General features: G+C 46.7%; 2 protein-coding genes across 2 annotated transcripts in view; one reads left to right on the forward strand and one right to left on the reverse strand.

The window, feature by feature from the left end:
• Positions 1-17,867, forward strand: part of LOC308156916 (neural-cadherin) — a gene marked incomplete at both ends in the record, with an annotated part of 211,415 nt that extends 193,548 nt beyond the window's left edge. The window contains 5 exons of the mRNA XM_080530369.1: positions 5,622-5,886; positions 6,631-6,829; positions 8,251-8,495; positions 16,134-16,288; positions 17,280-17,867. Coding sequence (XP_080386495.1) covers positions 5,622-5,886; positions 6,631-6,829; positions 8,251-8,495; positions 16,134-16,288; positions 17,280-17,867 — 1,452 coding nt within the window. The remainder of the gene's footprint in view (positions 1-5,621; positions 5,887-6,630; positions 6,830-8,250; positions 8,496-16,133; positions 16,289-17,279) is intronic.
• Positions 17,868-23,700: 5,833 nt separating this feature from the next.
• The window catches only part of dpy19l3 (dpy-19 like C-mannosyltransferase 3), a gene marked incomplete at its 3' end in the record, with an annotated part of 26,825 nt that continues 22,941 nt past the window's right edge, over positions 23,701-27,584 (reverse strand). The window contains exons 18-19 of the mRNA XM_080528119.1: positions 24,987-25,145; positions 23,701-23,958 (exon numbers count right to left, since the gene is read on the reverse strand). Coding sequence (XP_080384245.1) covers positions 23,701-23,958; positions 24,987-25,145 — 417 coding nt within the window. The remainder of the gene's footprint in view (positions 23,959-24,986; positions 25,146-27,584) is intronic.

The raw sequence follows: 27,584 nt of genomic DNA on the forward strand, positions 1-27,584 counted from the left end.
CATTTCCTCTCATTTCCCTGACACCCTCCATCATTCTCCTATGTTTCCGACAACCCCGCATCACAGGGTGTGTGTTCATCATGAGGACATAAATGTCCTGGGTTTCCCATGTGCAGACTGTGTGAAACGGTCCCTGCAGCAAACCCCCGCGCCGACATTCCCATAATGGGAATGCGCAACTTGATGGCGCTGTATTTACTTTTAATCAAGGCTATGCCTTTGTCTTGGCTTAATGTATATTCAACAAGCCCCCGCTTTCAGGAGGAGCTTGGTTGAGCCCCCACACTCCTAAGGATATGTTGTTTTAGGGGGGGGTGGGCTATGTTTTCTCAATTTCGATCTCGCACCTGCCTCTTTCTGATGTGTTGAGATTGCTGATTGCAGCGTTGTGTGTGTGTGTGTGTGTGTGTGTGTGTGTGTGTGTGCGTGTGTGTGTGTGTGTGTGTGTGTGTGTGTGTGATTTATTCTCTGTATGCATCAGGCTGGCATAGTAAGAGAGGAGCTCAGAGAGGTGCTCGTCTCTGGAGTGGCAGGTTAGAGATGTCAAAGTCAAGTTTTATTTATATATCGCATATTCATACAAGCAAATGCAGCACACATCGCTTTACAGAATGAGGAAAGATACATAAAAACATGGTTCAGATAAATCAAAACACGGTTCGATTGGTACACAGAACAAGAAGAACAAAGCAAGACAGATAATATATGAAAAGGAGAATAAAAAGTTGTTTTATTTAAGAGAAACACGTGAAAAGTTTAAGATCAAGAAGATTCAATTATGACACAAGTACAGCTAGGCTTACATGATAAAAGCACGATTAAATAAGGTATGTCGTAATATCCCGCTGAAAGTTTCCCACAGTTTCAGCCATCCTTAGGGTTTCTGGCGAGGGATTCCAGAGGCTGGCCATAAAAAACGGAGAGCTGCCTCCCCTTGTCTCTTGGACCTGGCTCAAGGGACCGTTAAAAGTTCAGTGCTGAGGACCTCAGGGACCTACTTGGTGTATATCAATATCTTACAAGCATGTCTGACATGTATTCAGGTGCATGACTATAGAGTGATTTATAAACGAATAAAATAATGTTTTATACATCTATTCTAAAACGGACAAGTAGCCAGTGTAGTGATTGTAAAATGTATGTGTCTCCCTCCTTGGTCTCAGTGAGGACTCATGCTGCAGCATTTTGTATCATTTGAAGTTTACTAATAGCTTTCTATTTTTCTAGTTTCTAGTTTTTTTTTAGGCCGGACAAGATAGCGTTGCAGTAATCCAGCCTACTGGTAATAAACGCATGCATTAGTCTTTCAGTGTCAGCCTGGGAAAGAAATGGTTTCACCTTAGCAATGTTCCTCAGGTGATAAAAGGATGTCCTTGTCACATTCTGTCACATAATATGCGCCTCAAAATTAAGATCTCAATCAAACATGACACCTAGGGTTTTGACCTGGCATTTGGTGTCCAGTGTCAGTGTATTTAAGTGCCTAGATAGTCTCTCCCTTTCAGCATTTTCACCAATGATCAACACATCAGTTTTGTCCTGGTTTAACTGAAGGACGTTCAGTGACATCCATGCATATATATCAGCAATAATATTACCAAGTGGTCAACTGAGCTGTAGTCATCAGGTGCCACAGAGCTGGGTGTCATCTGCGTAGCTATGGTAGCTAATATTGTGCCTGGGTAATTTCATTACCATTTGTGACACGTTCTAATGCTTTCGTCCTCATATCGGGATCCGATGTAATGATCGGACTTTTCTTTTGAAAAATGTGAATAAATTTCCGCGTTGTTGAAATTCAATGACACATCGCTAGTCAACTAACACAGCTTGTTTTGTGAGCCTGCTAACAACGTGTAAAGTAGTGTTATAGTTACCTAGGTAGCAGTGGGGATTACTCACTGAATCCATTGCGTTGCAGCATTTTGGCTTGACTAGCGAGTTTGTGTCGTGATTCTCAACGAGGTTGAAACGTAGTTCCGTGTTTCAAAAGAAAATCCGAACAATTTCATGGGTTGCCGATATGAGGACCAAAGCATCAGAACGTGTGACATTTTCACATTTGTGGTTTTGTGTCTCTTCTTTTTCGATTCACTCTTTTTCTTCTCTCCTCCTCCATTCCGATGGAAAGAACAGATTCCTCCTGGGGCTTTCTGTTGGAAAGGTGTCGCCAGATCTGCTGAGGAGCGACTAGGCGCCTCATTGTTACACACAAGCCTGTGTTATGGCACAACGACAAGACCATGTTAATTGCTGGGTTGACACCAATAGGACCGCGAGTTAAGCGAAGCCTTGAGCGCTGTGTCTCGTCTGCGCTCACGTGGGCGGAGTGGCAGTAAACAGTGGCGAAAAAACCCCTAAGCGCCTCTGCCAGCGCCCCCCCCCCAACACCGTCCGCATTGTCGCTGAGACTGTTTTTCACATCGTTAAAATCCAGCTCTCAGTGGTGCGGAAATGTATCGACGGATCATGTGGTTGCTGTTGTTGTTGATTCAAGCGCTGTCTCAATGAGCTAGGAGCTCTGTCCCTATCACTCTCACGGGAACGGTACTACTGACACCTCAGTCAATCATGCCCAGTGCTTATGAGAAAGAAGCTGATGTTCTGGCGAAGCCTTACAGGGATATTGTACACTGTCAGGACAGGTTGGTACATGGCATGGAGGGGAAATTGACAGGCTGACCATTCTAAAAGGCCGTGTAACCCTTCCCCTTGTCTTGTCTCCAGCCAGTATGAAATCCGTGGCCTTATATGAATACGTATAACCCTGTTCTTAGCGCCAATGTTGTTGCGAGTAGATTTTGACAACCGCTGCGTTCTTATTTCCAGGGTAAATAGAGGATAGAGCTTCTGCTGAGAGTGGTCGGGGGAATTTGCAGTACAGGTGATTAGAATATCCTCCGAACGTAATACATAATACACACATCCAGAGGCGCGCACACACGCACTCACACGCACACACACGCACACACTCACACACACATACACAAACAGACGCACACACACGCACACACACACACACACACACACGCACACACACACACACACCCCCACACCCCCACAGGGGATGAAGAGAGAGAGCAGGAGCCATTCAGGTTTAATTGGGAGGAAAATCAGGTACCTTCACAGCGCACATCTCTCTCTCCTAGCCTGGTAAAAGTGCCATCCCACGGAGGTCAAAATATAATTAATAGTTCATTAGAGAACCTTGAAATCTCTCAGAAGTAAAACAACCTTGGAGGCATCCTAGCATCTCGCTGGTTGTATTTTCCCATGCAAAGGAAGGCATGAAAGTGAGGTGAACAGTTCACAGTTTAGATAGGGGAGGGGGGACGGGGGGGGACGGGGACGGGGGGGGACGGGGGGACGGGGGGGGCATCAGAAACTCAACTCTTTCCCTCTTCCTATCCATCTCTCTGCTCATATCGTTTCACTGTTTACACAGTCGACGCGGGACTAGTCAAATGGATGTGTTGCAAATTATGCTCGGTGGGACCTTCATTTTTAAATTGAAATGAAGCAAGCGTTGGTCCATAGTCTCAGAGATAGACACACTGTCTGCCTGCTCGCAAATAAGCCGTTTGTCTTAGATGAATATTGCTCTCTGAAAGTCAAGTGATTAGCATGAACGTCGTAGCCGAAACGGATTTGATTTATTTCCCCCAGATCTGACGAGAGAAAAAAGGCCTGTTGCTTAAACATGAAAGTATGATGAAAAATCGTGATTTATTTTTCGTTCTTTTTTGTTGTTGTTGCGCTCTCTCTTTCATTTCGCTGGTGGTATCCTGTTGTTGTGATGAAAACCTGCCATCCCATTGAAAGTCGGGAGTAATAAGTCAGGGGACCTCCGACACAGGGGAAGATAAACGTTTTTCTTGGCTGGTTGTTTTGGTTGTGGAGTTGGGAGATCAGCTGTGAGATTAATCTAGAGGATCAATGAAGCTCCTTGTTTTTGCCTTTTCTTTCCTGATTTGAAACAAGCGGATGAATTGGGGAAGAACCTATACCCCATCTGCTGGTTCCTTCAGCCAGTATAGAGGGAGAGAGAGGAAGGGGTAGTGGTGGTCTAGTGGATAGTGAGTTGGACTTGGGATCGGAAGGTTGTGAGTTCAAATCCCGCCTGAAGCCACACCACTACTAGTGTGCCCTTGGGTAAGGCACTTAGCCCTCAGTTACTCCAGGGGGAATGTCCCTGTAATTCGTAATTGTAAGTCGCTTTGGATAAAAGCGTCTGCTAAATGGCAAAATTATTAAATTAATTATAGGAAGGAGGGAGAGAGGAGAAAGAAAAACAACGATGCTAATGGACAGAGAAACAATGGACATGAAAAAAGGACAGTGGAAGAAACAATAGGGAGAGGGGAAACCGACTGGGAAAGTTGGGTGATTACGTCAAGAAAATAGAAGGGTTAGAGATAGAGAGACAGGAAGAGGGAGAGAGACGCTGTAACTAGACGCTGGAGACAGAGGAAAAGAAAAGAAAGTTCTTTCAAATGAGCTGGACTGAAAAGGACCCAAGCAGTTGACATTCTTCTGAATGGCAGAATTGAAGCGACAGTTTCTAAATAAATGAAGCCGTATTGTATTCCCTTGGCCCCTGGTGTTTCCAATTAAGTGGGGCGGTATGTTTTATTCTGTTGGTGTGCGTGGCAGGCTTTTATCAGATCCTGCCCTAGTGTGATTATACCATGGTCCCTCAAGGCCCCCATACTGCTGCAGCACTCTCACAGTCACACAATCCCTGATTCCCGTTTTCCCATTCCTCTGCAGTCATTTCCCTCTCTCCTCCTTCTTCTTCCCCCCTCTTCCCCCTCCTTCTCCTGTCGGAGTCTGCTTCCCATTCCTGTCTCATCTCTTCTCTCTTCTTCTTGATCATTTTTGCGGCTAGTCAAAGTATTATAACTTGACTTTGGTCCAAAAAGGGGCTGTGCTGAATTTTAAGATGTTCTGTTGCTGTGCATCGGAATGATGTTGTCTGTGATGTTCAGTAAGATTCAACTACTGCAATGGTGTACTGTTTCTGGGTACCCAACACAACTTTGGCCAGGCTCCAGTATCTCCAAAACTCTGCTGCCAGGGTTCTCTTACTCACCAAGCCGTGGCAGCACATCACCCCTACCCTCATCCACCTCCATTGGCTTCCGGTCAAGTCCCGCATCTCCTACAAAATCCTCCTCCTCACCTACAAGTCCACCTACAAGTCCCTCCATTCCCGTGCCCCCCAGAACTTATCCGACCTTCTCCGCCCACATGTCCCTCCAGGGAACCTGCGGTCTTCAGACTCACCAACCTGCGAACCTTCGGGCACAGAGCTTTCAGTGTGGCAGCCCCCCCACCCTCTGGAACTCTCTCCCTGCGGTGATCCGCAACCTCCCTACCCTGGACGCCTTTAAAATGGCCCTCAAGTCCCTATCTGTTTGCCAAGGCCTTCGGCCCCTAGTTTAGTTGTTGTTTTTGTTTGCCTGACTGTTTGTCAGTTTTATCTATGTTTATTTCAGGTATTCATATCATATCATCACTAGAATCTCTTATTCATTCATGATGACAAAAAGCCTAAAAGCCTAAAAGCTTGCAAAGCCAGTATACTCTAGCTGTCAACATGAGCCTGTCTCTCCTACCAGATCTACCAGGGCCTGCTGGTGGTCTTCTACAACCTGGGAGACGGAGATTACAACCTGACTCTCCCCTCCTATCGCCTCGATAACGGGGAGTGGCACGAGGTTTACCTGGACCGCCACGACAACGAGCTGACCCTGCGATTGGACGGAGGCGGCGGGAGGCGGGAAGTCACGGCGGCGCCCGGACGGAGTCGTGAGATCATCATCGACCCCCTGGTGGTGATGCTGGGCAACGCCTTCCCCTCAGGATACAACAAGAGCTTCCAGGGTAAGGGGGCTGTGGGCTCAGGAGATTAACATGCGCTGGGTGGAGGGAGGGAGGGAGGGAGGCAGGGAGAGAGGGAGGGGAAAGTCTGACAGAAAAGTACTTTCTCATAAAGTGCTGCCAGAATTAGAGGATTTAACAATTCATAATCCCCCTTTCTAGTAAGATTACACCCTATTGTATTGGGCGATTATGAATGATTAATACGACTGCATGAATGCACGACTCTCTCAAATGCATCTTTAGTGTTCGCGGGATGACGGGCGCCTTAGGGCAGGTTGGCAGGACACAGATAAAGAGTGAGGCGGGTGTGAGTGTGTGTAGTCGGGTGCGATGATGTGCGGTGCAGCGCGGTGGAAATGGCATGTGACATTGAGAGAGGAGCGGGAGGAAGAGGAGAGAGCTCTCCCAGGAGCCAACACAAGAGGTGGACAGACAGACAGACAGACAGCCTTGCCTCAGGCAGAGGCAGTCAATGTGTGTGTTTATTAAAGGGGCTTTAAAAGCATTTCCCTCAAAAGTGAAGTGTGTGTCAGAGCACAGGAAGGACAGAGGGAAAGTGGTGTGTGTGTGTGCGTGTGACTGACTAACAGATACTGTGTTGTGTGTGTGTGTGTGGCTGGGGGGTAATGCGAAGTAAGTTTGTGCGGCCATGCCATGTGAGAGAAAGTGTGTGTGTGTGTGTGTGTGTGTGTGCGAGCGAGCGCGCGTGCCACTTGCTTTTCATTCTCCCCCCTCCCTCTGCAGGGTGCATGCGGGACCTCAGGCTGAACGGTCGGTTCGTGGCCCTGGACGGCCAGGCCAGAGAGGACGTCTCGGGGGTCTCGGTGGTCTCGGTGGTCAGCTCTCAGGGCCTCTCCCTCGGGTGCTCCTCTGACTCCTGCAAGAGGAATCAATGTAGCCCCCCCCTCACCTGTGTGGACCTCTGGAGAGTCCACGAGTGCCGGTACACACACACACACACACACACACACAGACACACACACTTACTCACACAAACACACACACAAACACACACACACACACACACACACTTACTCACACAAACACACACACAGACACAAACACTTACTCACACAAACAGACACAGACACACAAACACACACACACACACAAACACACACACACACGCACGTATCTCTCAACAACACACTGTTTGACAGACACTCTCTCCGTATATATATCCCTCTAGAACCCTAACCTCAGAACCCAGTGTCTGGTAATCTTACCCTGGTCTTTAATCTTACCCGCACACATCCACTCATATCAGCCTCCCCGTCAAAGAGCCCCAACCCCCCTCTCCCCCCCTCCCCTCCTACAGGGGCCCCCGATCAACCATCCCTTTTATCCACCTCAGTCCTGCAGGGGCCTGTCTGTGAAAATGATGCCTGAGTCAAACGGTGATAGGCAGTGTGTGGGCAACTGTACTTCTATCCAACCCCTCCCTCCCCCCATCTCTCTCCCTCTCTCTCTCTCTCTCTCTCTCTCTCTCTCTCTCTCTCTCTCTGTGATCCTCATTACGCCCGTGATTTAAAAGTCTGAGCTAACGACACAGGAAGACAATGTTTCTCATCCGCCCGCAGGCTGCTCATCCCCGGCGCTCATCCCCGGCGCTCATCTGCCTGATAAATGCGTCGTGTGTGTGCCCGGGAGTCCAACAGGTTTCGCATTAATACGCCGCTTGATTGTCTTTGTGTCCGGGTTCGCCTGAATCACGACCCACACAAAGGCGGGGGGGACGGGGGGGGACGCACGATAACGGGAGCGGGGTCCTATCGAGGAGGGAGTATTTCCATTTTTCCAATCCAACGAACAGACGGTCACATAGGGTTGCGGTGGGTGGAGGATCCAGTACTATATCAGGACAGTATTATGTCATGACTGAAAATGTAAACCCTGACCTCATTGGTTAATGTGTTTCGTCTTCTTTCTCTGCCGGTTTCTCTGCCGGTACTCTGCCGGTACACACACACATACGGGCACACACACACTTACTCACACAAATACACAAACAAAAACACACACACACAGACACAAACACAAACACTTACTCACGCAAACACACACACACACACACACACATACATACACACACACACACACACACGTATAAAGTCTCACAACAACAACAACAACACACTGTTTGACAGACACTCTCTCCGTATATATATGACAATAAAGACCATTCATTCATTCATATATCCCTCTAGAACCTTAACCTCAGAACCCAGTGTCTGGTAGTCTTACCCTGGTTTTTAATCTTACCCAGACACAACCTCATTGTAATATGTTTTGTCTTCTTCCTCTCTACCCCCCCGACCTGACCCCCCGTTCCTCCCCACACCCCCCCCCCCTGTCTATGCCTAGGTGTCCGCCCGGCCACATGGCCAAAGTGAACGGCACAGGGAAGTTCTGCTTGTACACGCTGTGTGCCAGCCGTCCGTGCCACCGGGGCACCTGCGTGGCCCAGTCGCCCTCCAAGTTCACCTGCCACTGCCCCGACGGCTACCGGGGCCGCCACTGTGAGGTGACGCTGGCCGTCTACCGGGACGACGTGGGGCTGAGCTACAGCTCCCTGTTCGCCATCTGCATCTGCTTCATGGCGCTGCTAGGTAGCTACCATCATACGACCGACCGCCCGCCTCTCGCTCTGCGTCTGGTGACCCGCCCTCCGTCCGTCTGTCTGTGTGTCCGTCTGTCTGTCCGTCTGTCTGTCCGTCCGTCTGTCTGTCTGCCTCTCACTCTGTCACTTGTGACTGTGTCATCGTATCCATGGCAACGCTGGACATGGCAACGTCTGTCTGTCTGTCTGTCTGTCAGTACTGGCTGTCAGTAGTGTATGTCCGTCCGTCATTCACACTGTGTCATTTCCATGGCGATGCTGGGAATGTCTGTCTGTCTCACTGTCTCATCATCACCATGGTAATACTGAACATACATTTTACCACGTAGAGCCCTCCTGAGGAGATCCTCTGATGTCCACTGCTTGTGAGTTCTGACCCTCATCATCGATCTCATCTACCTCCTGTTTCGTCTCTAATGTGTTTGTGTTAGTGTGAGTTAGAGTACGCAACAGCACCTGGAACGGGTCGTGTGGAGTGAACCAACAAGTAGTTCCGAAGCCCGGCTTTTGCTTTGAATTGCTGTGAATTAACACAAGGACAGCTGTGCCTGTTTCACCTACTCTTAGCACTGCCTCTGGGGTCAAATGACCAGAACGGGAAGCTGCTACTTACACACACAAAAAACTCCTACACAGAAAAACTGCAAGATTGCTTTATACTAGCTTATCCTGATGTGATTTTGAAAATGTTAAGGATCCTGGGTGGTCGAACTCACATATCTAGGAAAAGCCATGACAGAAGGGTCCTGAAATTCGATTGAGTGCAAAAGTATACTTTGGCCACTATACTCACTTGGTCAAATGACCCCCTCCCATGGCTGTTCTAGTGAAGGGGTATGAAGACATCTTGGCTAGACTACGTGGCTCTCTTTCAGTATAGTCAGCTCTGGAATAACACACACCCAGAGACAGACCCTGTCAGACAACAAAGGCTTTGAAAGATCCTAGCTGAGGTGTCAGACAGTGTTCTGGCTGTCTCCCCCGCCGCGCCCATCCCAACCTCGTTTGCCATTCAGCCCTCACTCCAACCGAGACCAAAACAGGAAAGTTCAAATGATAACTTCCTCCCTTCTTCCATTTTAAAAACGCCGAACACGACCTTGATCGGCCCGCAGTCGGCCCAGTTGCATTTTAAGTGTTAATTACTTGATTTGTAGGTGCACAATGTCGTGTTTACTGAACCCCGCAGAAATTGAGATCAATGCACCGGGGGGGGGGGGGGGGGGGTTCGGACGGAATTTCAATCGGGGCCGAGCATTCCTCGCTCAGAAACCTAAGTAGCGGAGAGAGACTTTTTTTTTTTTTTTCCTCCACGGCCTTCCACTCCGGTTTGCTTGGAGTAAATCCGAGCAATGTTTGAATGAGAGGAAGTGGAAAGCGGCTTTGGTTCTCTCCACGTTAAGGCGAACAAAACGCCAGGTCCCGGGTTCAGAGCCGCTCCTGTTCTTAGCCTTGGTTAATAGGTTTATCTGGTGCCATGTGGACGCTGAGCCTTCACCTTTTTTGTCGCCCGCAGCGAGTCGTCCGCGTAGGCTCACCCACTTCAGCGGCTGTGTGCTTAAAGGAGCCTCTCTCTCTCTCTCCCGTCTCGCACTTCCTGTGACAGCACAGCAGGAGGCTCAACGCCCCCTCAACACTTGTCACGCGCATTGGAACAAGTGTTATGTATGAGTACAGTGCCAGTCAGAAGTTTGGACACACTTCTCCCATTGAATAGGAAAGCGAAACTTTGGACTGATACTGTATATTTGAGTATGTGAAATATGACATTTTAAGATAATGTAAGTCCATAATCCAACAGATGACCCAAAGTGCTGCGGCGCTGAATGCAGAATGCAGAATGTGTTTAGCGCCACTGTGTTTTTTTTTTTTTCTTCGGTTGCCGTATCCGTGACAACACTCACTCCTGTGAAAGCAGCCTTGGGGCTGGTGTCCTAGACCAGAACAGACATCCTCTCATACACAGTCTGAGTCATAGAGATGAGAAGGAGAGGTGCTGTGGGAGTGATGTGTTGGACACACAGTGGAAGTGTTAGTTGATACGCTGATTACTATCCCATGCCATACAACAGGTGCCTGGATTTTTCTAATCAGATTTCAAATAATTGTAAAAAAAAAAAAATTGTGACAAAGTATTGTCACAAAGCCCATTTGTCTCTTTCATTTGTTTTATGTTTTCCGTATCCCTGTTCTACCCGCGCACTTTCTGATTGCTGATTTCACCTTTTTATTTATTTACATCTGTTTGGATGTGTTCAATCATTCGCATGGCTCCCTCCTGCCTTATGTTACTCAGCTGCATGTGGATTGATGTCTGTCTGTCTGACTGCATGATTGATGTCTGTCTGACTGTGGGTTATTTATGTCCAGTCTGTTATTGAGCTCTAAGCAAATATGATATTCTGTCTCACCATCCCTCTGTCAAGGTTCCTCAGTCAAGGTTCCTCAGTCAAGGTTTCGGTTTTATGAACGCGTTTGATCATCACGTCGGGATAATTGATGGCAAAACACAGACAGACACAAACAGACAGACAGACAGACAGACACACTCACACACACACACACACACACACACACACACACACACACACACATATACACCTCTCAGTGAGTCTGATCCTCTTTGTCCAGATTAGCTCTGCTCTCTCTCTCTCTCTCTTAGGGTCTGAGTGATCTGAGTGTCAGTGCAGGCAGGGTGAGAGAGAGAGAGGAGGAGGGAGAGTTAGAGAGAGAGAGAGTTAGAGAGAGAGGGAAGGAGAGTTAGAGAGAGAGAGAGAGAGAGAGATAAAACTCCATGAGATATAACTCTTTTATGTTGCCTCTTTATTGTACTGGATGTATCCAGAGTAGTTGCCACGGTGACAGCCCTAAATGGCACAACTGTTTAACGGCGGTCTGGGCTGCAGCCTTTTAAAGGTGTCTCTGGACTAGTAGCTGTATACAGTGGGCTTGGGGCATCAGCTGTCTGCTGTGGATATGGATGGAGGGGAGGGGGGGCTTAGATGGTGAACTTGTATCCAAGGTGCGATAATGGGGGCGGGGGAGAGGTTTGGGATGACAGGTGGTAAAAGAGTGATATCTCATGGAGTTTTATCTCTCTCTCTCTCTCACCCTGCCTGCACTGACACATCACTCAGACCCTAAGAGAGAGAGAGCAGAGCTAATCTGGAAAAAGAGGATCAGACCCACAGAGATGTGTGTGTGTGTGTGTGTGTGTGTGTGTGTGTGTGTGTGTGTGTGTGTGAGTGCGCGTGAGTGCATGTGTGTGCGCGTTCGTTCCTGATCATGTCCTGGGGAGGGGGTCATAAGAGATAGAAAGCTTCAATGCAGTACAACGAAAATGGCAGAGTGAGAAAACAAGGTCTGGAGGGAGGAGGGAGAGGTAGAGAGACATCAAGAGACAGCGAAAGGGATAGAAAATACAAGTGAGCAGGAGGGAGAGAAAGGGAGAAATAGAAAGAGACACTGAGTAATAGAGTGAGAGAGAGAGAAGAAGAGAGAGAGACAGAGAGATAAAGAGAGAGAGAGAGAGAGAGAGAGAGAGAGAGAGAGAGAGAGAGAGAGAGAGAGAGAGAGAGAGAGAGAGAGAGAGAGAGAGAGAGAGAGAGAGAGAGAGAGAGAGAGAGAGAGAGAGAGAGAGAGAGAGAGAGAGAGAGAGAGGGTGCTTCGCTTGCTGCAGTGAACAGTATTACAGTTTGATGGCCCTCAGCTCTGTACTGGTCGTTATTGGCTCGAACTGATTTATTTAGAGATACTCTCATCTCTCATCTGGCTGCACTACATGGCTGGTTGCAACGTGCAATGGGTGAAAAAGGCTTATGTTTGGAATATTCAATGACAATGGTCCGTTTTGACCTTCTTGCATTCCACATTCTCTCAAAGCATCCATGTAGACCTACTTCCTTTTTTATGCACTCTGGCATTCATTAGGAGCAGCGGAACAGGTGGTGCCTGCCGATGTGTGCATGTTTTGGGGGATGTGATCCATAGCGGACCTTCAATGGTGATCTATCCAGCGGCGGTATAGACAGATCAGAGGGTGTGTTAACCATTGGGATGCACGCTGGGTTTCTGGGGGCTTTCGCAGGAGCCTGTGGCAGTCATTAGATGGGTGATGTAATCGATAGAACAGACCTTAATGGGGTTATGTGGAGAGGACAGGAAAGGAGATAAGACGAGAGGAGGGGAGGAGGGGAGAGCAGAAGGGAGGGGAAGGGAGCGGGGGGTAGGAGAGGAGAGGGGAGGACAGGAGAGGGGTGGGAGGCAGACAGACTGCAGCACCACACAGTCGGTACTGACTGAGTCTACCGGGTAAGCAGAGCCACAGATGAACTGGGAAGAACAGACACACATCTCGTACGACGGGAGCATTTAAACAGCACACTGTACATCCCTGTCTATGAGCTGGCCTGCTGCAACGTCAGAAACAACAACAAAAAAGAAACGTTTGCTGAGGAACACAGCATACTCTCAATCCATGAGATGAGCAGAGACCTCACTCTGGAAGTTTGAGTCAGAAGTAACAAGTAATAGCAACAGTAACAATAGTTGACAGAATGAGCAGACTCGTCGCTTTCACATGTCCAAAAACGTGTTTTTCTCTCACATAACTCTTATCGACGTCAACGCGTCCTTGCACCGACGTTCGCACCAGAGGGGATGAACATTGCGTTCGTAAATTGATATTGATTTTGGAAAGATGATGAAATTACTAAATTAGAGAGAATTCGTCGTGTAGCTGAACGACAATGGAGAAAGTCTAAACTTCATGTCCGCCATGACATTTTCCTGAGCATCTTATTGTGTACAATAGGACGATAAGAAATCCTAGACAAGGTAATTTCTCCAAACTGATCAATGATATTCAGAGCAATCCTTAGACTCCAGTAATCTGTTTTCCACTTCCAGATGTGAAGAGTTTGCAGCATACTTTAGAGATAAGATAATCAACATCCGGTCTGGTATTGATCAGCCTAAGGAGTGATACCTCAGAATACCTCACTATGTGAGATAACCATATAGAGACATTTGCCCTGGTTGATTCTGAAATGCTTAGGAAAGTAGTAACACAGCTCAAGACCTCCTCTTGATGCTATCCCCACCACCTTTTTTAAAACTAGTCTATCAGATGAGATCCATGTTATGATTAACCACTCTTTACAAACATGTGTTTTTTCCAACCTCACTAAAAAACGTCTATGGTGAAACCCCTCCTGAAAAAAACCTTGACCTCAGCAATTTTAGACCACTTTCTAATCTCTCTCTCAGTAAAATGTTGGAGAAGCTAGCTTTTGAACAGCCGAATGATTTTCTGACCTCAAACTCTGCAAACGACCTTAGAATTAACTTGGACAACAAAACACTCTCTGTCCTTGTTCTCCTTGACCTGAGTGCAGCTTTCGATCCAGTCGACCATAATATCCTCATAGACAGACTGCATAAGTATGTTGGCCTCTCTGGCACTGCACCAAATTGGTTTAAAGAGATTTTTCTGTTGCCCTCGATGAATACTCATCTAAGAACTATAGCGTCAACTGTGGAGTACCACAAGGCTCTATCCTAGGTCCAGTCCTCTTCTGTTTATATATGCTGCCCCTTGGCAAGATAATCAGGCGACATGGCATACGTTTTCACAGCTACGCTGATGACACGCTCTATATCGCTGTGTCTCCTGATGACACGAGCCCTATTGATGCCCTCCAAGACTGTATTATATAGACATTAATGCTTGGATGGCTCAGAACTTCCTTCAGCTCAACCAGGGCAAAACAGAGGTATTTGTCATTGGAGCAGAGGCTCTGAGAGAGAAGCTGACTTCTAAATTGAAGTCACTGGCACTCAGTCCTAAGCACCAGGCCAAAAACCTGGGTGTCATCATTGATTCCAATTTCGCTTTCGATGCCCACATCAGGAATGCAATCAAATCGGCTATCACTTAAAAAAATATTGCCAGAGTGCGCCCGTTTCTCTCCCAGGCCAATACTGAGATACTAGTGCACGCGTTTATCACTAGCAGGCTGGACTACTGTAATGGTCTCCTCTGTGGTCTACCTAAAAAAAGCCATTGATCAACTCCAGCTTGTCCAAAATTCAGCTGCTCATGTTTTAACCAGGATCAGAAGGAGAGCACACATTAAACCTGTTTTAAAATCACTGCACTGGCTACCTGTTAGTGGTAGAATTAATTTTATTGGTCTACAAGAAAGCTTAAAACATACCTTTTTTAGCCTGGCTTTTATCTAGTGTTTATCTCAACTTGCACTTTCACTGCTATTTCTTGTTTAGTTGTATTGTATTTTATTTTATATTGTTTTTATGTTCAGCACATGGAGTTGCATTCGATGCATGACTTTGTGATATATAGATAAAGTTAGATTGATTGTTTGATTGATTGAATGTTGTCTGACGTGTTTCAGGCTGGGGGGGGGGGGGTTGATTTCTAATTTCTACTGCCTGAGTCATGTCTGTCACCATGGTCCCCTCACTAAGTAACATTTTATCATAGATAGGACAGGCGAGGACACACTTTTCCAGAGAGAGAGAGGAGGACGGTGGGCGGGTGGGCGGGCGGGAGGATGGTGTGATGAAAATAGAGAGGGAGGGCGGAAGGACGTAGCACTGTACAGTGTGCAGAGATTGATAGTAGAGGACTATATGAGCAGATAATACACATTAAAGGTCAGTGCAGTCTCGGTGCGGATTGATTCATGGAGCGTTGGCTGCCACTCACACACAGCTCTTATCGAGTAGACGTCGCTCCAGTCAGCCAAGGCCCAAGGCTCCCAGCATGGACAACATGCTGATAATGCAATGTCACATTGATGCAGGGGAAACACTAAAGGCTGGTCATCTGAGGGAGATACTGCAATAGCCACACTAGAGAGTGGAGGCTGGTGGAGGTATGACAGAGTTTGATACCATTCCTCCTTCCATTCCATGCATTACAATGAGCCCGTCCTCTGATTTCTGCCTCTCCTGACACCAGCATACAGCAGACATTGGACATGCGTTGTATTGTGGTAAATGTTTGGCATTTAGCAGACGCCTTATTCCAAAGCGCCTTTCAATCGATACATATGACTAAGCAAGTAAATCATCAATTTACCAGTCATAGCAAGAAGAAGAAGAGTAATCTAGCTCAGGCCAGGGGCCATTCAGTCGTCGTGATTATTATTTTTGTCTTTTTTTTTATAGACACTGGAGAAACAGTACAAGGGGGGGAAGTAGAAGTCATAGGAGACACAGTATAGGGGGAAGCAGGTGTCTCAGGGGACACAGCGCTGGGGGGGTAGTAGACGGTACGCTCGTGTGGATGTGCAACTACAAAAGTTCAGGGACATTGAAACAGAGAGGTCCAATGTAATACCCTAATTACACTACAGAGCCTGCCCAAGCTAAGCTGAGCTGAGCTGAGCTGTACTGTGCTGGCCCGGTTCCTCATCCAACATAGTTGTTTTTCTGCTAGAAAGGAAAAATATGAAAGGAAGAAAATCCAAGGAAGCAAGTATCAAGGGTTCTATGGTTACCTCTGTAGTTTGTAAAGCTCCCAACTGACCCAGGGACTTTTTTCTTCTTCTTTGTGTGTTTGTGTGTCTCCCCCCTAACCCCCCCCCCCCCCCCCCCCCAGTGCTGTTGTTGGGCATCTTCCTCTACACCCGCTGGAGGAGCTACAAAGGCCTGAAGGAGGGCGTGTACCACGTGTCGGCGCACCACGACGGCTGGGAGGACATCCGAGAGAACGTGCTCAACTACGACGAGGAAGGAGGAGGAGAGGAAGATCAGGTATATAAGACTTTTACACAGACTCACACACAGTACCATATTAAGCCTAACGCCACCACACACTCATCTCCTCCTCCAACACCTACCAGTGTGGGGGGGGGGAAAGAAGAGGAGCTACTTAGGGTTCACCCTCCTACAGCGACTCTTAACAGAGAACAACCGCGTGACTACTAGTACCTAGCGGAGTGCTTCATAGCTCATATTCCCATATTCATGATTGTCTTATACAATGGCACGTAATGTGATTAACGACGGCGGCGGCGGTGGCGGCACTGCGGATCCTTGAGGAGACCTCCTGATGGGTCTTTAGACGGCGGGTGCCGCGCGGCCTCCGCCACCTCCACCACCGCAGGTCTTCGCCCTGGTCGGGCTAATCAGTTATCGAGCGCGCCCACGCCCGTGTCGCTGTGTCACTCCTCCGCACCTCTTCTCTCTATCCTACTCCCCTCGCCCCCCCCCCCCCCCCCCCCGGGGCCCCCCCAGCCTTCCGCCGTCTCCTGAGTACGTTCCGGCGCTACCGTGGTAACCGGGAGGGAAAAATCGGTCTCGGGCTGAATGCGATTAATGTTTAGGAGTGATTATGTGTTATATAATATACAGTATATCAAAATGGATGTTCTGTTCAGCCGGAGCCTCTTGTTTTACGCGATTGTGTGCTCCTCTGTCTCGCGGCGGGAACGCTCCCCTACTCAACCCACCTCAGATTAATCAGGTGTCTTCAGGTAAAACAGGCTGTCACATCTCCGCTACCCAGGAATCCGTCTGAGTTTGGGTCACTAGGGGGAGCGAAATGAAGACAGAACGTGAACAGGCGGAGCGGAGAGGGGAACAATGGATGATGGTGCTCTTTGTTCTCCTCATTCTCCATCTCCATCTCCGTTTGTCTGTTTGTTCTTCTCTTCTGTTCCCTATGTTCAACCCACTCTTGTGTGTGTGTGTGTGTGTGTGTGTGTGTGTGTGTGTGTGTGCGTGTGCGCGCGTGTGTATACAGAACGCCTATGACATGGCGGAGCTGCAGAAGTCCCTCCAGCCCAGCCCGGCCCAGTCGGTCCAGTACAGCCGGTCCAGAGCCCTCCACCACCACCACCACCACCACCACCACCACAACCCCCACGCCCAGCACCAGCACCCGCAGCCCCAGGACACCCTCACCCTGGGCAGGGCGGGCTCCAGCAGCACGGCCCCCTCCTCCTCCAGCACCGCCACCACCAACAACACCACCACCACCACCGCTACCAGCTTACGCCGGGACGTCCCCCCGACCTGGCCCCCCGGCCAGGACCCGAGCCGACCCCTCCTGCTGGCCCGCAAGAGCCTGTCCTTCTCCAGCCAGGACCTGGCCCGCTACCTGTGCGAAATCATCCGCGACGCCGACCAGCACTCGGAGACGGCGCCCTTCGACTCCCTGCAGGTGTTCTCCACGGAGGGGGGCGGCTCGCCGGCCGGCTCCCTCAGCTCCTTCAGCTCGGCGGGCTTGGAGGAGGACAGGGACCGGGGTCAGGACTGCCTCAGCGAGTGGGGGCCGCGCTTCGAGAAGCTGAAGGCCCTCTACGAGAAGGCCGAGGCCAGCGACCTCTGAATTTCCCGAGACCGACGGATTGATCGATCGACCGACTCGCTGACGACAGAGGCCGACCAATCAAAATAGCAGGAAACTACAGGAAGCAAATTGAGAGTTAAAGAGGAGACTAAAAGGAGCGAGGGACGGATGGAGAGCCAGGTCTGTCTTTCCCCCACTTCTGTGGGATTCAGCTACTCTCCACAGGTGGGTTGTTTCTGCCCGAGGCAAGAATGACTGACGTTAACAGGACCCCAAGCATGGCTGGGACTGTGTTCACGGGATAATGGGACCTGTCAATCAATGCCAGGGACAGATAAATGTGGCAGTTACCGGCACCCAGCTTCACACACGGTGCCCCTATTGTAGTGGCTTGCGGTTGACAATGAGTCAGATGGAAATGTTATCGTGTTTGTCAGTTTGAAGGGTTGCCTGGCACCTCTCGGACCTTGATATGCCATATTTATGTTTATCTATGTCTATATTACACCAGTGTTTTTAAAGTGCTTCAACGTTTCATCCAGGAAGGGAGACTTTTTTTTTCCCTGGGAAAAAGGGCCTCTGTTTCTAAAACCACTTTCTGGGGTGTGTTCAGTTCAGTCAACAGTTAACCATGGTAACTCATGACTTCTACGTACACTTATTCCTACTTGATTTGATTCCTGTTCAATCCACTCTTCATTAATTTCAATTCACCCCAAGGGAGAGCAAGAACAATCTTACTGCGGGTGTATGAAAAGAAAGATTGAAAGAGGGAAAATGCTCGCTCTGTTGCTCTGCGCCAACGCTCCACCTCAGGAATACAAACCATTCTGAATAGCTTGAAAACCGTGTACTCTCTGAGGACTGTGCTACATGGAATACCAACTATCTCGGATGGCTGTCCAAGGTGAATACCGTGTAGAGCGAGATGGAGACCTCATAGAGGACAAACAGAGACGGAGAGACAGATCGACAATAGCCATCCTCTTGACTTTGACTCTCAATGCTGTGGAGGCAGGTGGGCAGCCATAGTTAAGTGTATCACATGGATCACATATCCCGGGGGGGGGAGGGGGGTTGAGGCACAGCAGTGTGAGGAATAGTAAAGAAATTAAACAGCTGCAGACGTATTCACAGGGGACATCACAGTCACAGGGATTCACCTATCTGTATTATTAAGATGAGATCAATTAGTGTGACAAAAAAGTCTGCGTTCACAGTGTCTGTGTTTACTCACCTCCGCTGGGAGAGCGATGAGAGGAGAGTGGAGGTGAAATTCGCCCTACAAGGGGGAGCGTATCTGCGGGGGTTTCACTCTAAGCACCTCAGTGTTAAATGTGCTTGTGTGAGGAGCCGTGACACACCGCGGGGAGCTGAGGAAGGGAAGAGGGGAAAGGTTTTTTGGAAATGGTTTGTTGCACAGTAAATGGAATAAATAGAAAGTCATGATACCTCCCTCTGTGATGCTCCAAATGCCAACCGTGTATTTCATGCATTTCAAAGTATGATTAGTACCCCCCCTTCTCATTATTTTTTATTTTGTTTCTTTCTTTTTTCTTTACCGGTGCAGAGATGCATGTCGAGCGTAAGGCACAACTGAAAAAGGGTAGGAGTGTGTTAAAACACATCAGAGCTCTAATCCTAATGCAAGCTGATAGCTTGCTGTCATGCTGTGAACCAAAGGATCATGAGAGTTTCAAAAACTCGATAGAGGAAGTCGACATTCTGATTATGGATTCAAAACGTGCCAATTCTCTGAAGGCAGCAGAGCGGGTTTAAAATAAGATCGGGGAGGTGAAGGAGACTGGAACACTGCCACGATGCAATGTTTGTTGTTGTTTTTTTATAGAAATCAAAAGCTCGCGGAGGTTAGGAGTTACAGAGAACTGAAAAATAATCAGGATTCAATTGTGAGGATTTACCAAGTAGTTTGGCATTTATGGAATTTCATTCTGGCTTAAGAGATACTGTACTACTACTTTCATTTGTACCATAAATGGATTCAACGTTGTATAATGGGTACAGACATATTGTGGAAATGTTATGTTTTTACCTCATTTGTATATAGAAAAAAATGAATTCAATCATAGCTTTTTTAATGTGTCAATGGATAAACTACGGCTCATGTAATGCTTCTTTAAAAAAGTGAACGTATCTTTTGTATCATTATCATGATGAGCTTTGAATCGTTATCTTGGTGTTTTGTATTTGCATCAATATTTTTTCTCAATAAATTCATTTATTTGAGTCATTAATTGGACCAATTGTTTGTAAACCAAATGGTGAGCATATGGTCTACAGCAAGCATTATGTACTAATTGACAATTTGTGAATTTTAATCACTGATGTTCTGACTAAATACATAAGCCTTCAGCAATATAATTTATTTATGTTTTAACATTGTGAGCTCAGGAAATAGATTTCTAGAAAAAAAAGTATGTTTGTGTTGGGGTTAAAGAAAATTCAGAAAATTCAGCCTCCTAGAGCAGGGGTCGGCAATTAGGTTTGGCCTCGGGCCAATTTTTTTTTGAGCCACTAGATGGCGGGCCCGAACATAATCAAAGGCTAATTTAAGTAATTGATTGTTTAAAAATGTGACACGTTCTAATGCTTTGACTTTTCTTTCGACTGTACACATCGCTAGTCAACTAACACAGCTTGTTTTGTGAACCTGCTAACAATGTAAAGTAGTGTTCTAGTTAACTAGGTAGCTGTCCAATCCATTATGTTGCAGTATTTTGGCTTGATTAGCGTGTTTGTGTTGTGATTCTCAACAACGTTGAAACGTAGTTTCACACTTTTCCATATTTTTGAATAATAAATGTGTGGACTGACGATGTAGCGTAGCCTAACTTATTCTAATAATTATGTAACATAGTTTCATTCTGATAATTATTCCCCCCTCCTCCCAGACAAGGTCACATTATTATTATTGGATTGGTTGTTTGCGTGCCGGGTGAAGTTAGCCAAACATTTAACCTGCTAGCAAGAGAAACATAATGTCACTCTCCAAAGGTCTAAAGAGGAAAGTTGACGGTGGAAACAGGGCATTTAAAGAGGAATGGACAGCGAACTATACGTTCATCCTACCTGGTTTCATCAATGCAAAGCCGTTGTGAGAGACATTTTCCGTGCTCACAATGTTCCCTTTCTATACGCGAGTCGTCCTTTTCGTCAATGAATGCGATAAAGACGCACGAGAGGAATCGATGGATGCATAAAAACCTTGAGAACTGCCTGTGGATTAAAGTGACGTCAATATCACCAGATATCAAGCAAATACTGACCGATGGGAGATGCTTTTTGTTTGCGCCGATTTTGTTTTCAATGTTTTTCAGAAAATTAAACAGAATTTGCGTTGTTACTGTTCATATGTGTGTTGCAGTCACATATACGTAAACATTACGTTTGAATGGCTTACTGAGCTCGTGTTATTTTGTTCAAACCACACACGGTATGTCGGCTATTTCAGCACCGTGACGCGTTGTCCACCTGCTTATGATTCACTCTGAGGGGTTCAGCGTCAGTGCGCTTCGGTGCACCTTGCTGCCTGATTGTCTGTCCCTGTGTCATTCACTCTCAACATGGATAAAAGTACAATAAGCATTATTCAGGTGGAGTTCGATTCTATATTCGGACATTATAGGCGCTATATGTGGGACTGTCGGTCCGATATTATTATAAAAAAAAAAAAAAAAAAAAAAAAAAAGTGGATTCTCAAAATAATCTGCTGGGCCAAATATTATTGGTGACGGGCCAGCAATGGCCCACGGGCCGCCTATTGCCGACCCCTGTCCTAGAGAGTTCACTTTGATCTTGGTTTGGCTTAAACGTGTACTGTTGTATTATTATATCCTGTCTTACAACTAATTTGCTGGGGGAAAAAACCATAAAACAAATATTGACAAAAGATGATAGCATAATACCAAATGCAAAAACAATATTTTAATACAAAGCAGGAGAAAACACAGTATGTGTCTGAGTAACACACACATAATGAATGATGATCCAAGATCAAACAGAAAAAATATCAACGAATATCCACAGGCAGATCAAATAGGAGTCTGACCAAAACATTTACTGAGTAAACAGAGCAGTCTTAAACTAAAAATAGGGAAACATTACAATATCTGAGACAGCAGTTAAACAGGAGGTTGTTTTTTTAAGATGAAAGAAACAGATAGTTAGAAGGGGGAACCGTGCTTCCTTCACCAATCAAATAGTACTGCCAACATGCTAGTTCATTTACAGACTTTGAAGAAGCACTGCAACCGACAAACACACGCTTTTATGCATATTATTTTCAACATGTCAATTCTTACATCAAACGACACACCAGTTTGCAATTAACATGACATTCCAACATAGACACAATGTTGTGGTACTGTGTGACACTTTCCATTGGTGAAATGAAACAGAACTGATGTTAGATGACACAGTCTCTGTTTATGCCAGTTGAAACAAACATGCATACATTTCTACGTATTGTATTTTAGTAAGAGGTACGAAGCAATATGGTCTGGTGTATAACACTTTAAAGTATTGACTATTTAAACTGTTAAATCACCAATGAAACAAACAAAATATTGTAAAAGAGTATAGGAAAAATATCAACATTCTGAAGGCCTGTTCGATTTGAAAACATAGGTTAACGCCTGTTTCTCCTCACGATCAAAACATCAAACTGAAATCATGCTGTACTTTAAAGTTGTTAGTTATTTAAATAACACACAAAATTAATGCACTAAGCCAAGTCAATGATGGCTATATAATCCATACATTTACCTATTACAGCATTGAATACTTCAACGTTACCCTGTTTAGTCTGAATTAATTTACCATTAACAGTATGGCCATTACCAGCCATACTGTATACAGTAGCCATGGCCATTCATCCAGTCTTTAAAAAACTATTCTCTAGGGTTGAGTGGTTATACAGAGTTAATTAATCATCAGCGCTAATATTTCTTCAATTCATTCTCATTAAAATTATAATAAGGTGGTTTTAAATGACTAACGTGTTTACATTTATGAACCGATATGTATGAAAATGAACAACGTCAACGCTCCAAAACATTACATTAGTATAACGTTAGGCGAGCATGATGGAATTACTTTTGCTCTCAAAAGGAATCAGCCTACTTCCTAAATGAAACCCACAGAAATTAACAAGCAAACGCTATTCACAGTGATACGACTGTTATTCATGACAATGAGAGTGGCACGTCCCCTTCCATTCAACCCAACTGAGCGCATGGTTCCAGAGCAGCAGCGGCAGAACTTTCTGCATAAGTATAACAAAAAAAAGAAAGTGCTGATTAGCAAGTCTACCAGAGACACACGACGACGGCTGTGAAATCAGGGAAATGGCATCCAGACCCAGGTGGCCTTTTGGCAATAATTACCAGTCAACTCTCATTCAATCACAGGGCCCTCTCTCTCTCTCTCTGTCCCTGAAAAACGAGAGAGTGAGTGGCGGGTGGGAGTTGGGGATCGGGGGGGTGGGGGGATGGAAACATGAGCCGATTGTCCCTCCGCTGCCTCCTGAGACACAGCCGAGGGGTTGACGCGTGTGCTCTTCTGCTCTCTGCCACAATCAGCCCGGTGAGCTCGAATCATCGTTGTGTGTCACCGCCTGCCGTGATCGCCCGCTCGCTGCTCGCCACTGCTGCCCACCACGGCGGGGCAGGGAGGGGGTCTGAGACCAAGCAGGAGGGGGGGGGGGTTCGGTCCGGCTGATAAACCAGTGGGTACGGAGCGATAGCTGCCAGGAGGGCAGGGAGTTGGGACTGGACTGGACTGGACTGGACTGGGAGGCTGGTGTAAGTAAGTGAGGTGGTTTATGGGGAGGATATACCCAGACAGTCTCACACTATTGAGTATTACTATTATTATTATTATTATTATTATTATTATTGTTATTGTTATTATTATCGTCCGTCACAGCCGCCCGGTCGGTCTTGGCCCTCTTCTTGCCTTTCCTGAGCTTGTACACGTGGAAGGTCTTGTTGTTGAAGACGCGGCTGAAGAGGGCGGTGTACGGCGCCGCGTCCGTCTTGATGGACTCGCAGAAGCGGGGGTGGGAGGCGGGGGTGAGGTCCGGGTCGTTGTCCCCCGGGCCGTCCATGATCTGACACAAACACAGAGATACGTGGAATGCACTTCAGAAAAAGTTGAAACTTAGCATGTTCATTCCACTCTCCGACTTTAAACTGTGTGTTACAGAGACTTTGAATCATACATGCAAATGTGCTTAGGTTATCTTTTATAGGCTGTATCTTCTCACTGTTTCTGTTGCTTGTTTGTTGTTATTTTATGTTGTATATTGTATGCGTTTATACTGTATGTGGTGTCTTTTTTTAATTAAGTGCTGCTTTTCTTGGCCAGGGCTCATTTGGAAAAGAGGCTACTGTCTCAATATGACTACCCTGGTTAAATAAAGGATTAATAATAATACAACACTAGGTCTTTCCGAAAGTAAAGTAAAAAGATGCAAATGTATAAATGGAAATGATACGTTATGTCTTTTCGAACGCAAGGACGCTCTTCTCCTTATCACGTTGGTTACAAGAGCCTCCGTATCACAGAGACTAGACCTGAGGCAACCTACAGCGTGTGACGTAGGATTCACAGTAACAGGACAGTGACGCATTTTCTTAGACCATCCTGGACGAGACAGTCTGATACAGGCAGGCAGACAGACTCACACACGCACTTACACACACTTACACACACTTACACACACATACACATACACACATACACACACACATACGCACACATACACACGCATAATATGTAATACATATACATCACACAGTCAACACACATACAGGCTTATATATTCCAATATCCACACTAGCACGCATGGCCAATGCATTGCCTCGTTCTAAGCAGCTAGGCTAGGTGTAGCTAATGGGAACATTACCATACATTCAGTTGAGAGCACAGGCAAGGCAGACAACACACAACATCACTCCACCTACCCAGTAAACAAAGAGTCCAAAAGACATCCTCAGGGAAGCCGGAATGTGGGTTCAGATGACGTCTTTCTAGGACATCCAGAACATCGTCATCTGAACCCACATTCCGGCTTCCCTGAGGACGTCTTTTGGACTCTTTGTTTACTGTGTACGCCCTTAGAGACAGACCACCTACATGTCCGTTGGCCAGGTCCAGCAGGTCTCTGAGCCTGCAGCCCCGGCTGTGCCTCCTCTCGTAGCAGATGCTGTCCTCCAGGACCACGTAGTCAGCCCCCACCGCCCGCAGGATCCTGTGGACCTCCTCTGGGGACTGCCGAGCATAGATCTGATACACCTGAACCACAACCACAACCACAAACACACAGGTTAGATCTGATACACCTGAACCACAAACACACAGGTTAGATCTGATACACCTGAACCACAAACATACAGGAGAGATCTGATACACCTGAATCACAACACACAGGTTAGATTGACCTATAGGAGAGAGATAGGGAAGATGCACCCGTTTCGAGACGAACCAGACCTGAGACAAACCTGGATAGATGGAAGTGATACATTCATTGACGAATGGAGTTGTGACGACCCTAGATCCAGGTAGATTAGATGGTAAATGGACTGCACTTATGTAGCGCCTTATTCCAAAGCGCTTTACTATGGCCTCTCATTCACCCATTCACACACCCATTCACACACCAATGGCGGCAAGCTACCACACAAGACGCCGGCACGCTCATCGGGAGCAATTTGGGGTTCCGTGTCTTGCCCGAGGACATGTGGCCAGTCGGGGATCGAACCACCGATCTGCCGACCTTGCGATCATTAGACACTGTTACATACACACTCAGCTCTACCTCCTGCGCAACAGCCGCCCCTCTAAATAGCAAAAGCCGCCCCTCTAGACAGCATTAACTAGACACTACATAACTGAACCTACACCCCATAACGCCAGAGGGCAGTGTTGTTCATGCGTCCCTTACTGTCAGGTGTACTTCCTGCCTGAAGGACTTAAAAGGAAGGGGTGTGGACTGCGCTCAATCTCTTACCATTTCTCAACCAAGTCTCGTTGACGGTGTCTCTAGTTTGGCCTCGAGACAAACAAAGACATTTATGGGCTAGCAATGTGGGACCTAGGTCCCTTCCATAAGTGCCTGTCTACAGTTTACCACCATCCATTTTAAACAGAAATCTGAACAAACAACTGTTGGTGAATATTCTTCTCAGTTGATATATGGATAGGTCAATTATAGAAGCACAAGGAGATTGATCAAATATCTTATTGGCCTGCCTGGTTAAATAAAGTTATTATTTTAGTAATTATTTTAAATAGCTTGAAGCCCTTTATTAAGTGAGATCACGATGACAACAGAGTAGCATAGATTGATCTGACTCACATTTCAGAATATAAGACTTCATATAGTCATTTCTCATCCCTAGAGAGGTCTGACCTTGGCACACATAAGCATGTGTTCATAGCTCACAATTTGATTTGCCACGTAAACAGGAACCCCCCCCGCCTCCCCGCCTTTTGGTAGAATCTCTTCTCATTATTTTGGCAGAACATTCTGTTATGGCTGTTATTCATCATAATATGTTGTTCAATAGTTCAATATACTTTAGACAAGAAAAACATGTTTTTCCCCCAACACAACAACATCGTCTGGAGCTGACAGACCCAGAGAGGATCAACACTCCAGATCTGAGAACAGAGGCTGGAGGACGCAGGTAAGCATGTCAGTCTGGAAGCTTTACACACACAGGCGTTGTTGTTTCAGTTCCATGTTAATAATACTGCATTCACTAGAAATCCCCCTACCGTGGACCTTTTTACAAAAATAGTCAATAATATACGCTGCATGGAAAAAGATGAAAAGACCCTGCGTCTACAGAAAGAAAAAGGAGAAAAGTATTGGAAGAAATGGGATTGTTATTTTTAAGAAAACGGACACTGATTAGGGTTTGTATATATATTTTAGTTATTCATTTTCTTTTTGCTTACTGCATTCACACAGTCAGGTTGTGAATACTAACTAGCCTAGTTAGCCTATCTTTTTTCCCCAGACAACGAAACTGTGGTTGTTTTAGAGCTGGCGGTATAGGCCTGTTTGTTCGATTCCTCATTCCATTCCATGTATTACAATTACATTTTAAATGTATGGCATTTAGCAGACGCCTTATTCCAAAGCGACTTACAATCAAACAATGAGCCTGTCCTCCGTTTTCTACCCTTCCCAGCCTCCCCAGGCTTCTACCTATCCAATCTGTTCAGATCCTCAGAAGTGGGGTAGTATTCGGGGGGCATTTGGAGTTCAGCAAGAGAATGACCCCAGGCAAGGAATACAGTATGTGTAGAACTTAGTAGTGGGTCTTGACCTGGCCTGCCCCTGCCGGTGATTGACAGCCACGCGGCGGTGTTCTGCCCCAGTCCCCAAGGCTATGCCCCGCCCCCTCGGGAGGCCTGGCACTCCCACAGAGGTGGGACATCATTAGTCACATCCCCTCCATGGTGAGACCTCATGCGCCCTGTCTCTCTCTTTCTCTCTAAATCCAGCAAGGACAGTAGTTACCCTGCTCTCTCTTTTTAGACCTGTCTGTCTGTGTCTGTCTGTGTCTCTGTCTCTCTCTCAATTCAATTTTAAAGGGGTTTATTGGCATGGGAAACTGTCAAGACGCTCAGGTCAGGCCGTCCTAGCAAATTGTAAATTCAGCCCAAGAGCAGACCGCAAAATGTGCTTCCAAAAAGCATAACCAACAAGTTAGATTTTCATGG

The sequence above is a fragment of the Nansenia antarctica genome (genome assembly GCF_963989245.1).
Source record: "Nansenia antarctica genome assembly, chromosome: 4".
Lineage (NCBI taxonomy): Eukaryota > Metazoa > Chordata > Actinopteri > Argentiniformes > Microstomatidae > Nansenia > Nansenia antarctica.